This window comes from Balearica regulorum, chromosome 12 (assembly GCF_011004875.1).
Source record: "Balearica regulorum gibbericeps isolate bBalReg1 chromosome 12, bBalReg1.pri, whole genome shotgun sequence".
NCBI classification, from domain to species: Eukaryota; Metazoa; Chordata; class Aves; order Gruiformes; family Gruidae; genus Balearica; species Balearica regulorum.
The window spans coordinates 5769296-5782891 of record NC_046195.1 but is presented as its reverse complement, the minus strand read 5'-3'; the positions used below and the strand labels follow the sequence as shown (position 1 = coordinate 5782891).

The following is a 13596-nucleotide window of genomic DNA, read 5'->3' as shown; positions in this document are numbered from 1 at the left end:
TTAGTCCCCACACCCCCTTCAAATATCTGCATAGAAGGTCATATTTCAAATAACTGGTGACTACTTCAGCTGCAATTACCTATTTGCGATCTCCAGCTTCCTGCATGCTGACCACAGAAATCAAAGAGAGTGTGCTTTTGTTGACCTGAGCTCCCCAGAGTCCTGTGGATGGAAAAACAAATGTAATTGTGCTAAGTTCTCATTCTTCTCTTGTGACAGCTCACTGTGACTGTGGCTCATCCTATACTCCACGGACACGCTGTAGTCCATTTATTCTATCCTCTCAGGCTCAGTGACATTACCATTGCTAACTCTCTCATTTCACTGCTTAATATTGTTTGATACCAATTTTAACTTTTTTTTTTTTTTTGCCCCCTTCTTTCAATTCAATGTACCATTGCTCTCCATCTGTCATTATCTTCTTCTTATGTTATACTACTGGAGACTTGAAGTGCTTGACTTGAATATTCAATTTAAATTCCCCTCTGACCCAGACTTTATCTTTACAATAACATTAGTGCATATAGGGTTGCTCCGGCTCTCAATATATTTTTCTCTCACTTCTGTTCCTGATTGTCTGGCTCCTTCATCTACATAGATCTTGCTCACACTCTTTCAGGATGCTGTCTACAAAGAATCAAAAATGCATTAACATTGGAGTTGTGAAGGCCACAATTCCGTCAATAGGTATTGTCTATTTAAACTTTTTTCTTCAATCAAAAAAAAAAAAAGGATCAGGACAAAGGACTTTCTGGTTTAGGTGTGGCTGAGTCTCAGCATAGTCCTTCCTCCCTGTATATGTTATGTTGCAAGAGGATAATATAAATTCCATTCTGATTAACATATGGATCAGGCAGACCTCTGGGTGTTATTTTTTCACCTTGATTATTTGGTCTAATTTGGAAACTGCCATGATACAAATACATGTAGATCTGTTATTAGCACTTAGAGTAATCACAGGTTACACAGAAAGTTAAGTATAATTTAAAAGTTGCTGTCCTGGGAACCCAGCTAGCATAACTTGCAAGTTAGTAGGTCTACACCTATAGAAGAAAGGAGGAAGGACTCCTGAAAGTACACGTAGACCGCAAAAGTAAAACTCTAAACGCTGAAAGTGTTCAACTTAGTGTTTTGTTTGGGTTTGTTGTTTGTTTGTGGGTTTTTTTGGAAATGCAATGGTTTTTGTTAATATCCAGAAAAATTTACTCTAAATCTTACAGAACTGTAATTCCAATGTATGTTTTTGAAAAATAGATTGAATACCAGAATACCAATGCCATCTTTTATCTAACACAACACCAGAGAACCAGACATCTTGTTAGGTGCTCCACCTAACGGCCTGAGCCCTCGGATCAATTCTGTTCTGCATGATTTCATTCCTATAATAGATGCACATTCCTGCACAAATGTTACTCTCCACTCAGAATTTCATTTACTTGAAATAATCCCTTTTAAAGAGCTAGATTTATCTCTGGAATGATCCTGTGTGTAAACCATATCTCTAATATTTTGTTACATGTGTATTTTACAAATGAAGCATTGTAATAGGTAAGGTAGGTGGCACTTGCTAGTTCAGTCTGGGTACAGAGAGGTAGTATGATTATGAATAGGACATCCAGGTTAGAAATAGGACACCTGGACTGTATGCCTTGCAGCGCTACGGTTTGCTGTGTGATCTTAGATTGCTGTCTTCTCACTGATCAAGTCCTGTCTCTCAACTATTAACTCTTCAGAGCAAACACTAAGTATTGCATCTGCTAAAGAAAATAAATTACTTCATCAACATACAGGAATAAATTAATCAAATTGTTTCCAATTTATCTTCATCTCATACAAAGTCTACAGTACATGAAAGCTGATATAACCTTGTTTAAATGATGTATTTTAGCAATCATTTTAACTGATGAAGACGTGACTGTTCTACAGTTACTTCCCATGCAGAATCTTGAAGTGCTTCACACATTACATTAGAACCTGACAGCAAATACTTTTCATGGCTAGTAAAACATCTGCTGCTCCCACCAGTTGGCTGCATCTTGCATGTGACTTCGAAAAGTCTCCTCTTATATTCTGATACTGTTTTATCACTGGATTTGTCTTCAGCTACTTCTCAACTCTATATTTGCAAATTAATTTCTATCTGCTGTTCAGTATCCCTCCTCTGCCACTTTCATGCATGTCTGATTGTAACCTTAGTTTGAACTCTGATTTCTTTTCAAAGATTTACGTCTTCATCGGTGCAAACACCACCATCATCCTCATCCTTTTATCTCACAGTCTCAGTGGATCCTTTCATTCTAAGCCTCTGGGCACAAGGAGCTTGCCTCGACAAAGAACCAGATCCCTGGGTACCCTGGGATCCAAATCAAGACAAGGGAGTAACAAAGCAAAATATTAGCTAAAACTATAGGTACAGGACTCAGTCAAAACTCCTTTAACTATGCACAAAAACTAATACTAAAGCAAGCTGTCTCAGGGTGCATACACAGCTTAATTGAAGTCACTACCAATCGCCAAAACCCATAAAGTTTGAGTCACCATGGTGGAACCCCATTGCACTGGCTGTCCACTGCTGATAGAAAACAACATGGAATCATCTACGCTCTGTCGAGATACTCAGAAGGAAGCAAGATCCTTTGTTACTCTCATCTAGCTGACACGGGTAACAACATGGGCCAGCAACTTCAAAGGTACAGTAGGCTTGTTTCCGTCATGACTCAGTCCAGGCTATTGCACCTTCTCTCCTTCTGTTTGGCATGCTAACTAGAGTAAGTTAGAGAGGTATACATATTCAAGTGACACAGAGATTCAGTGAGGAATATGCATCATGAACAAATGGTAAACCAGCAATTCAGATACATGTGTACCAAAAAACTGAAAAGTAACTCCTCTGGTATACATTCATCATGAGGATTAATAGCGTTTGGAGTTCAATTTGATTTCTAAAGTAAAGTGTAGATCAGAAGTAATCATGTAGTGTGTGACTAGGAGACGTTGCCTAGATACATACATAAACAGAAATGAAACACACTTGCCAAATTCCTTGTGCTGGTATTGGTGGCATGAACAAACTCAGCGTCTTTACAATGAATGAAACAGTCGCAGAATATACAAACAGTCACTATGCGTGTAACTGTGTTATCAGTGAATTTCCTCAGTCCCTCGGGGATTTCCTAATGCCCTGCTTGCTAGCCAGCTGTCTTTTTATCCTAAGACCATGGAATCTGAGACAAAAGAAGGGCTGTAAAGCATAGTCAGACATTAAAGGTGGTAACTTTACTTTCTGTTCTCAGTTTATCGTGAATATCTTCCAGAACAGTTTAATCTACTTAGGGTTGGAGAGTTGCAATTTCATCTGAATCTAGGTATCATGCTGTCTTTGGTCCTAAGCACATTAACAGGTTAAAAAGAAACATCTCAAAACCACTATGAGATCAGCTTTCCCAGCAATATCAGCACAATGCTGCTAGCATAAAAAGACTACCAGTATATATTACAACATTAAAAGAGACTTTGAACCCACTTAGATGACACAGTGCTGAAAACGATCACAGCTGCCAGCTCTACAACAAAGTTCCCCAGACTGCCACCACACTGGAAAAAACTGTAGGAAATACTACCAGTGCACATAGGAGCCCCTGACATCATCCAGAACAGACCAGCATGAATAATCACTACAGAGTTTCTGTCTTGCCAAAGGACAAGAAGCTGCCAAAAGTCCTCAGGAAATTCTTCCTAGGAATAGTGTTAAAAGGTTTCATTTAAGACCAAGTCTGTTCTGCCCCATTGTCTCCCATCATTATGTGCTTTTTCCACTTTAGTGACTCAGAACACAAACAGTCCCATGGTTTGGACTAATTTGCCGGCCTCTGCCAAAGTACAGGGGAGGCTGTCACACCTTAAATATGTCTCTGAAAATCTTGGGGAATAATTCTGGAAGTTTCAAGGAATCTAACTAAGCAGCATCTAAACTTACTCTAAAAATCCTTAAACAGCAGGTTCCTATAGCAAACCTGCAGGCTGGTAACCGCATACTGCAAAAACTATCTCCTTTTTATTTAACATCACGCCACCTCTGAAATGGCCCATGAAAATGAATTTAAAAATCACTTACAGACTAAAGTTCACTGACAGAAATCAGCATATTATTATTACAGCAATCTGGAACACAGCTGTAAAATTTCAATTAAAATCAATGATTCTGTGAAATAGCAGGAAAATTTTTGTGCAGTTTGTTTTAAAACATTATCAACCCTGTTTTAGTATAAAATAACATAAACCACTTAGGATTTTGAGTAAGTTCTTACATGATCTGAACTTCATTACCTAATTAGGCTGAGCTGAGGTACTAGCTGGGGAACACAGCCTTGCAACACAAAGGAACATCACAAATTCTTGATTAAATGTGACTGTATACACTGATGTCTTTTTTTCTTCTTCCAAGTGGTACCTTATAGCTTATAGATAAAATTTAAGGCAAAGCAACTTGACTTCAAAAAAAGCTGTTGACTGAGTGAAAGGGAATGGCTGTTATGAAAAGATTCATTTCTACCAGACAGGCTTTGACTTGCTTTTCCAGGTCAGAAGCACAGGTTTTAATTCTAAAACTGGAGATCTCTTCCTTTAATGAATCACAAAAATATTTTAAAAGCCTATTGTTTTAGTATGAAGGAATACATGTAATAACTCTTTCATTAACATTTGCTCTCAAACAAGCCTTCAGTAAACACTTCTACTTGAGCTGGATAACTTTCACTGCTGTGTCTTGCATGTTAGTAGCTAGTGCTCACAGAGGGAACAGATCTTTAACCTTTAAGGACATGAAATAAAAGGCTGTAGTGATAGCACAACTACAGATAATTTTCAAACAGGTCCTCAACACTAGGGTTTATTTCCCTAATGCTAACTATCATCCAGGAAGTCAGTGATACAATAACGAGCAGCCATCTCAGTGTGTATAGAATAAATGGAGTTCAAAACATCAAAGGAAAGGACTGGAAGCCTAGCTTACAGATCAACAAGAACAGACATGGAGACAGACAGCTGATGCCCTTCCTGTAGAGATTAGAGGCTGTAGAAAAGAAAGCCTTCAGGAGGGTTTTGCCAGTATAGAGGGCTAGAACCCAAAATTTAAGCCACAACCTGACATGCATACACACACGCGCACACACGTATACACATGGTAGCATGAAACCACAGACATTTAAAAGCCAAATAAATGTGTGCAGTATTTTATCTTCTCAGTTTGTCTATTTGCGCTGGTAGAAAACCCGTAAATGGAAGATAGTGCATTCTTTTGATAAATATGATGTCGTGTGAAGTATCTTCCCTGGAGAAGGCAGGAAACAAACTTATTTGTTCATGCACCCGCATAGACATCTACTGCTTATTAAAAAAAGAAAAAAAAAAAGGCTGTAGCAACAGGGCCATCGACCCACGAGTTTCTTTTTCTTCAGCGATAATGACAGTGTCAATACAGTATTCTCTCCAGGTTTCTTAACCTAAATGTGCTACTTTTGGATTAAGCAAGTCAGTATAATCAAAGAAGCCAAAGAATTTCAACTGTGATGTGAGCACTTGTTAATTTGGAAATGACTAGAAAATCTGTTCAGAGTAGCTTATTTTATTACTCTTGCTCTTAACAAAGAATATCTAGAGATTTGCATGAGACTACTGTCCTCCTGTCAATCAAGGAAACAGAACTGCACAACTGCAGTACTGGATGTATTAAATACATGGTTCTGAACTAAATGGGTTTTGACTGCTCAGGTAGCTTTTAGCATGGCTACGTGACCTGCTCAGCAGAGGGGTAAGAAGCAATGGGGTTCTGACAGCTACTTTCTTCCCTCTTTTTTTAAGCTCAAATTTAACTAGACTATTAAAATATTTGTTGAAGTGCTCTGTCTGCCAGGCAGTATAGCCCACACTAAACAGACCAACAAGTGACTTGTTTCTGTAGGAATTTTTTTTGCATACTTCCTGTTTTTTGGTTTTGAATTGCTTGCGCAAAGATTTGATAGGTGGACCTTTTGAATGGAGTGAAACATCAATTGCAGCAAGCCTGGCACAGGATGGCACTCATGCTGTTCACTCAACTACAGGATAAACAAATTCTGAAGTCTGCATTAAGGTAAGAGACATGAACAGACTTGACCTATTTTCAAGGTTGCATCGTTACTCCAAATCTGATTTTCAGTGATGAAATGAATTCTCATTTTATATCCTTATTTTATTCATAGATGCTTTTAAGTAGGTTCTGAAAAAAACACTAGAAGAATTGATCTCAGAGTGGATTTGGCTACGCTGGTTATTAACATGGATATTTACAAATTTATTTACAGAAAATCCTTATGTTTTTTCTACACTAAAAGTATACCAGAAGGGAGAACTGACATGAGAAGAACTGGGAATCTCAGTGAGACCAGCCATGCTGTGTCATTCCTTTAAAACCACAGCAGGAATGCACTACAGCGGTGGCTGTGGTAGCAGCAAACCTTAGGGGAGGCAAGATTAAGAGTCACAGACAAGACTTTGTTAAATGTATTTGGGAAACAGTCAAGTTCTCAGGTATACAGATGCATCCTCAAGTCAGAAAATTAACCTAGAAACAGAAAAGGATAATCTAATTGATACTAACTCCTCCCAACAACTGATTCTATGCCTACATGTACAGAGTTCGCCACTTTTACTTCAGATTCAGGTCCGAAAAAGAACTAGACTGGTCAAAACTTTATCTAGTTTTCCTTCTTCACAGCTGATCATCTAAAGATACCTGCAAATGAACTCTGGAAGTTTACCATGAGATCACAAAATAATCTTTAGAAGGAAATGCCTGAACTTTGTGACTATATTTGTACAGAGGATAGGTAGTTATACCACTGTGACCTCCCCAGGAACACCTGTAGTGCATGTGGTGTAAACAGGGAACAATCAGTCTTCATTCGGCATCACTTTATCATCTTTGATGCTGCTTTGTTGAGGAATTCATTAGCTCTTTTTCTGCCTAAACATACAAATCTAACTATTCTTATGGTGCTCACAGAGGTCACTGCTAGCAAACAACTGACTGCATTTACACAACATTATCAGCATTGCTAGCTCCGAGAGTCTCATGTTTGCTGTTTTTCTGAAGGCATTAGTTCCTAAAAGCCTGCAATGAGGTGAGAATTCAGGATTCCCTGAAAAAGATGGTGGGGAATGGAAGTCTATAGCTCTCACTTCAAGGGAAGATTTCAAAAATATAATCTGAGTCACATATCCTTGAGTATCAAAAGTCCTGAAATACCCTCGAAACATTCAAAAGGCTCTCAAAAGTATGTTAAGGTTTATTAAAACTCACAATTATTTTAAAATTCTAGATTTTTAAGAGTTGGGATCATTACCTTTGTGCAAAGAATTCTGACAGTATCTGGCATAGTAGAGCTTGCTCTTTTTCTTTCTTCATAAGTTATATTGATAATTTAAGGAAGCTGGCTTGGGTGATGGATTATATTGCTTTGGTGAACAATACTGGTATACTTTTCCTTTTGGCTCTTCTGAACAAGGACATTGCCCAGTGGAAAAATAAACAAACAGTTTTACTCTATTAGAGCAATCAAAAATAGGAAACGTGCACTTGTAAAAACATGCTGCGAATAAACAGAATGATGTGGCTGCTACGCTTCATTTAAAGAATCAGGGAATATGTCACTGGGTTCTGTAACAGCCCCTCCCTCCACCTCTGTACTATGACTCACTTTTTCTTTCTAATGTTGACTTAGAAGTAACAATGTTCTTTTAGTATTTATTGAAGTCTTTTAATCACAAACAGTAACAAGAAAGATTGTCACCTCTGTGTTACTTCTACTGTTACACTTCATACAAAACTACACCGTGTCTTGTGGAACAATAGGGCTTTCATGGCCTTCCCTCCCCCGAGGGTAAGCATCCTACCCCACGGAAGAAGTAAGTATCAATACTGAGAATGCCTGGAATTCTGCACTGGGACTGATTATTAAGAATCATTACACTAAATTATTCTACAAATAATTTAGAAATTGGCAGTTCCATAAAAATAACAACAAAGAAGTCCTTCTGCAAGGTATAGGACAATGGTGTCTTCTCAGTCTTAGAGCTAGATGGGAACTGGCTTGCCTTCAAGACATAGCCATAAGTAAGAACAGCCTTGAGATTACCTACAGAATACCTTCATAAGGCTCAGAATGGCTGGGATCAGCTTTTTGTCAATGACAATCCTCCACCTACAAGCCAGATAGGGCGTAATTCAAATGCTCTGTGCTTCAATAGACTGTCATCTGGTGATCAAAGTTGTTTTCCGGCATCGAGAAGGAAATTTATTTTGGTATGTATAATACAGCAAAGTATCTTTGAAAACATTTTAATATAATTTTGGCATAGAGTAGTGGAATTTGAATGTGCAAACAAAATTTAAGAATCTGCAGAGAAATACAATTTAACAGCAACTTAAAAAAAGCAAACATACTTTTAGCACAAAGAAATATATCAAGCAATGACAGTCCTTCCCAGAAGCACTGTACCTACACATGTAAGAAAGGATCTATTTTGTTAAGAAAGAGTTACGTAAAATTCTCAGAGAAGCATCTAAGAGTTATACATCCAGTCAGACTTAGACGGGGGAGAGACTGAAAATGCTCCAAGTCCTTCTACTAGTAGAATTAAAAGCAGCTTAAATGGAGGTCAGCACTAAACATTCTGAAAGACCAATCTGAACTGGGGTCCCCAGTACAAGAAAGACATGGACCTGTTGGAGCGAGTCCAGAGGAAGCCACGATGATGATCAGAGGGCTGGAGCACCTCTCCTATGAGGACAGGCTGAGAGAGCTGGGGTTGTTCAGCCTGGAAAAAAGGCGGCTCCAGGGAGATCTAATTGCAGCCTTCCAGTACCTGAAGAGGGCCTACCAGAAAGCTGGAGAGGGACTGTTTACAAGAGCATGGAGTGATAGGACAAGGGGTAATGGCCTTAAGCTGAAGGAGGGGAGATTTAGATTAGATATTAGGAAGAAATTCTTCCCTGTGAGGGTGGTGAGGCACTGGAACAGATTACCCAGGGAAGCTGTGGATGCCCCATCCCTGGAAGTGTTTAAGGCCAAGTTGGATGAGGCTTTGGGCAACCTGGTTTAGTGAGGGTGTCCCTGCCCACAGCAAGGGGGTTGGAACTAGGTGATCTTTAAGGTCCCCCTCCAACTCTTGCAATGACAACTGATTTACGTATTCTTTTGGAGACAAGCTGCTATTTAAAATACAGGGCAAGCAAATCAGAAGCAAAGTAGTACCTCTTCAAACGGTTCAATGTCTGCTACTGAACTTCACTGCATAGGTCTGGACACTCGCTGTTGGCAGCACCCACCTGCCAGCACAGGAATGGATGTCTAGTCACTTGGTCCCAGTTCTCTGTGCTTCCAGCTGTTATGCTACATTAGAAGACAGAGAAAAAACCCATAGTAAATATATTCCTAACATATTTTACATAGACAGTACCTACTGCATCCCTAAAAGGCTTTGCAGTCAAACAGAGAAGGTGAAGAGGTTTGGCTGGTCACATATGGGAATGAAAGAAGAGTGGACAAATGAACCACTATTCAGAGAGACTTGGATACGCTACATGATTGGGCCAACAAGAATTGCACGCGACTTAGCAAAGATAAAGTCCTGGACCCAGAATGAAATAATCCCAAGCAGCAGCACAGGCTGGTCCATTAGCACTAGCCTACAAACATCTGCAGTGAAAAGCTAAGAGACAAATGAATACTGAGATCCCTCTGAAATTGGTCTGACCAATTCTCCAGCACTTCGAGCTTCCCGTTCTGAAAGGCACAAGACGGCACATACTTCCCCCTTTACAACCAGGTAAATCTACGTGAAGGGGAAAAAAAAAAATCTAACGAGGGAAAAATATAACCAGAAGATTCTTAGACTGGATAAGTTACATCTAACCACGCACTCCAAATGCATATATAAAAGATATTCTTACAATACAGAGTGACAAAAAGTAGTAATTACATTTAAAAACAAGCCATATAGATCACAACATAAACACACACACAATCCGTTCTAAACACAGAGCTGAAGATTGAAATTACAGGACAGGATTGTGAGATCTGTGGATTTTTTTTTTCCTAAACTCAGTGGGTTGAGGCCATAAAAAAAAAAAAAAAAGATCAGTATTAGCTGTAGAGCAACAGTTACCTGGAGAATAAGATGCAAGTCCCTTCACTCTTCTTAAGATGTAGTTTTCTGCTTCCCACAGCTTTACAATCTGCGTTACATTTAGGAATTTTACTTTGGTGGCATTACAACAGTCAGGCTCCCCTGTATTCCTTCATTCTCCTCCACAGGTAACTGTCACTTCAGGAGCAGTCTATATATAGAACCAGTGATCCAGCAACTAATATCCAGCACATTTTCTGGCTTTACCAAGTCTTTTTTACCAATTATTTTGCTTAGACATTTTCTCTCAAATTTCAGATGCTACTGCCCGAAATAAATATGCTATCCCTTTTCCCTTCTACTCTTATCAAACTCCTTAAACAATTTTATTTTAGACGCACGTATAAATGGAGGATACTTTGGTACTCCCACCCATGAACAAAACCAGTCTTTCAAACACCTAACTCATCTTAGAGCATATTGCTTCAGTCCCACTTAATCCAAAAGAGAACAATCAAATAAAACATAACAGTGAATTAAAAAGCCATTTCAGTGTTGTATACAAACTCCAGATTCCCTACCTATTCTAAACAGAGAAGAAACTATAATTAGTGTACTGTCATTAGTATACTAGCATATAATAGTACACTATTAAGAGAAAGATGCAAGTCCTTCACGCATATAAACAGGCGAACAGACCATACATTTCTAACACATGAAACTGCACTGAGAAACTAAATTCCATACAAATCTGGCAAAAGTTTTTATATATACAAACTGAAAACTGCCTGGAATCCCCAGAGTTAGTTATCTGGCAAAAATGACTCACAGCTAAAATATTCCTATTATGAAAGGTCACTAAGTGCATTTAGTATTTCAAATCAGAATTACTTGTAATTTGCAAACAACTCTATGCCAGTTCAGCTTGTCATTAGCATATCACTGCAGCTAAAAGAAGCAGTGGCCAAAAAAAAGAATAAACTGAATAATATAAATATATCTAACAGTGGGGGGAAAAATATTGGAAAATGCTTTGTATTTCACAAAGAACGTTTTTTAACATACATTCATTGTTTAAGTCCGCTTTTAAAAAAAATTTTCTAAGAGGTATACCCCAGGAAACAATTTAAGTATTTTATTTTTACTTTCATGACATTACAATGTGTCATGTCAAGCCCCAGTGAGCAGAAGAATGCTTGATTGGATGTGTGTACTTGGTAACTTCCTTAGTCCAAACAAAAGACTTGGAAGAACATCTTTAAGGCCTTTGGTTTTTGTGTTAGCAATTTAAGCATGAATACAAACAGCTCTCCAAAATATCATCCAAACAAAAATTGGCTCAAACATTATAAAATAGTTGTTTTTGTTGTTTAACAGGAAAAAATGGGAAAGAATTTATTGGACTCATTCTTGTAGTTTTCAAGAATTCATGTGCTCTTCTAAAAATAATGCTTTTAATAAAGGAAAATATAGGCAGAAATCCATAAAACACATAACAAAAGCAATGATACAGAATATAATTTTCAAGCCTCAATTTCAAGGATTGTTTCTGTTGAAATTCTGACAGAACACTAAAGTATGTACCATAAAATAGCAGTAATGCAGAGAAATCTTCCCTCACAAGCAATCATGTTAGTTACAAACACATCACAGAATACAATGCATTCATATACTAACACTAAAAACAACTTTAATTTTTCCACACAATTTTTCCTAGTATTCACTAGGAAACGACATGTCATCACATTGCTTGGCCTTTTCCTAGACACTAAGTATTCTCCTTTCCTAACTTCATTCTGATAGTTTGGCTCTAAATGTTAAGCAAACTGCTGATGTACAGCAAAGTCTGGTTGGGTTTTTGGAACAATGACTAAGGCCCTGATCCTATTGCTTGTTCCTCCAGGCAAACCTTAATACCTCAGGTAAGCACTATGGCCTATCAATGTGCAATCTGGTAGGAGATTTAGGCTGTAGCCATTCAATAATGCAGTACACCATCACAATATTCATTTTTGAAGACAGGCGAGAATCCAAACAATTTTTTGAAAAATTGTTTTGGGGAAGCATAAAAATACATATTTTTAACTGGTTAGCTGTACTCTTAAGTTTCCAAGTGCAAATTTATGTCACATACTATTCAAATGAACACAGCTTTTGTTCCCCAAACCTCATTTTTTACACCATCCTAAAAAAAATATGTATTTTTATAAGTCATTTAAAAACTGGTAGACACTGTGTGTTAAAAGGATTAATAAATTAAATGCAAGTTGTTCCCCTTATGCACATTACACTAACTAAAATATTATTTTAAAATATGTCAGAGTAAAAATCTGCAGTGATTCCAGAAGAATTAAGAAAGCTGAAAAGTTCTTTTTCTTGTTGTTACATGATATCAGATACTGCTGTCAACCACTGCTTCGTTCTTTCAGCTGTAGTTTTTCTACAAAAATCATGAGACCAACAAAAGATACTTTTGTCCCCTTAACCTCAGCTGCAGACACTTGCTCATTTTTCTGCTGACTGAATTCGAGATTTTCACTTGAAATGTGTCCACTGCAGTAAGGGTTAAAAGTTTATAGAATGCTTCAGCTATGGAGCCATTTCCCCTGCCAGCTTGTTCTGAACAGCCAGAAAACCTCAGATTTTTTTGTTTCATCTTGTCCTTGTCCAGGCCATACTTATGACAGTATGGTTCAGCTATTCCTACTTTAGTTGCATTTTGTTGTACTTAATTTTCCACTTTTTCTCTCTCATTTTTTGTTTGCAGTCATTCTTCTTCAGCTTCTTTGTAGCCACACCTTCATTTCTCGCAGGCTTAGCTGGATTGCCTTTTGTTTCCATAGCTACTGGCTTTCCCTCATAGGGTGTGTCCGATTGTCCTTTCGCTCCAGTCATCTAGACACATATGGGGAGAGAATAAAAAAAAAAAAAAAAAACACCAAAAAACCAACAACCAAACTAGAATTAATGATCTTAAATCTGTATTAAGCACAAACATATATTACTACCTTCAGAGAACCACCTTCTCCTTCTTGTCATTCCAGCCAGACTCAGAGGCCATATCTGGACTGGGTGACAGGCACTAGTCTTCCTGCCACCAGTGGGATCTGACCAATCCTGCCTGTTTCTTGCCTACGTGCCCGGATTTCCTTCTGGCAGAAACCTAAGTGCATGGGGTAATTAGGAACTGATGCACAACTTTATTTTGCCCTCATATGAAGTCAGAATGTGACTAAAACATATAACTGGGCCTAAAAAGCAGCTCACAGTCCACTAAGCTAGGCATAGTTAGCGTGTGGCTTTTATACAAATGAGAAAAATCTATGCTGAAGAAAAATAATGCTTGGAAATTTTCTTACTTTTAAAGTGTCGTCCTACCTGTTTAAAATATTAGAGCTGAGAGTGGGATCTTTGGGAAATTTCCAAAGC

General features: G+C 38.1%; 1 protein-coding gene across 6 annotated transcripts in view; it reads right to left on the bottom strand.

Moving 5' to 3' along the window:
- The window catches only part of ICE2 (interactor of little elongation complex ELL subunit 2), a 39791-nt gene continuing 26195 nt past the window's right edge, over positions 1 to 13596 (bottom strand). For 2 of the 6 annotated variants that reach the window (XM_075764648.1, XM_075764653.1), the window contains exons 15-17: positions 10207 to 13062; positions 9294 to 9431; positions 1 to 162 (exon numbers count right to left, since the gene is read on the bottom strand). In XM_075764648.1, coding sequence (XP_075620763.1) covers positions 12871 to 13062 — 192 coding nt within the window. In that variant the 3' untranslated portion in view covers positions 1 to 162; positions 9294 to 9431; positions 10207 to 12870. Of the gene's footprint in view, positions 163 to 2227; positions 2354 to 7382; positions 7536 to 9293; positions 9432 to 10206; positions 13063 to 13596 lie in introns of all 6 variants that reach the window. The other 4 variants (XM_075764652.1, XM_075764651.1, XM_075764650.1 and 1 more) reach the window with 4 other exon arrangements.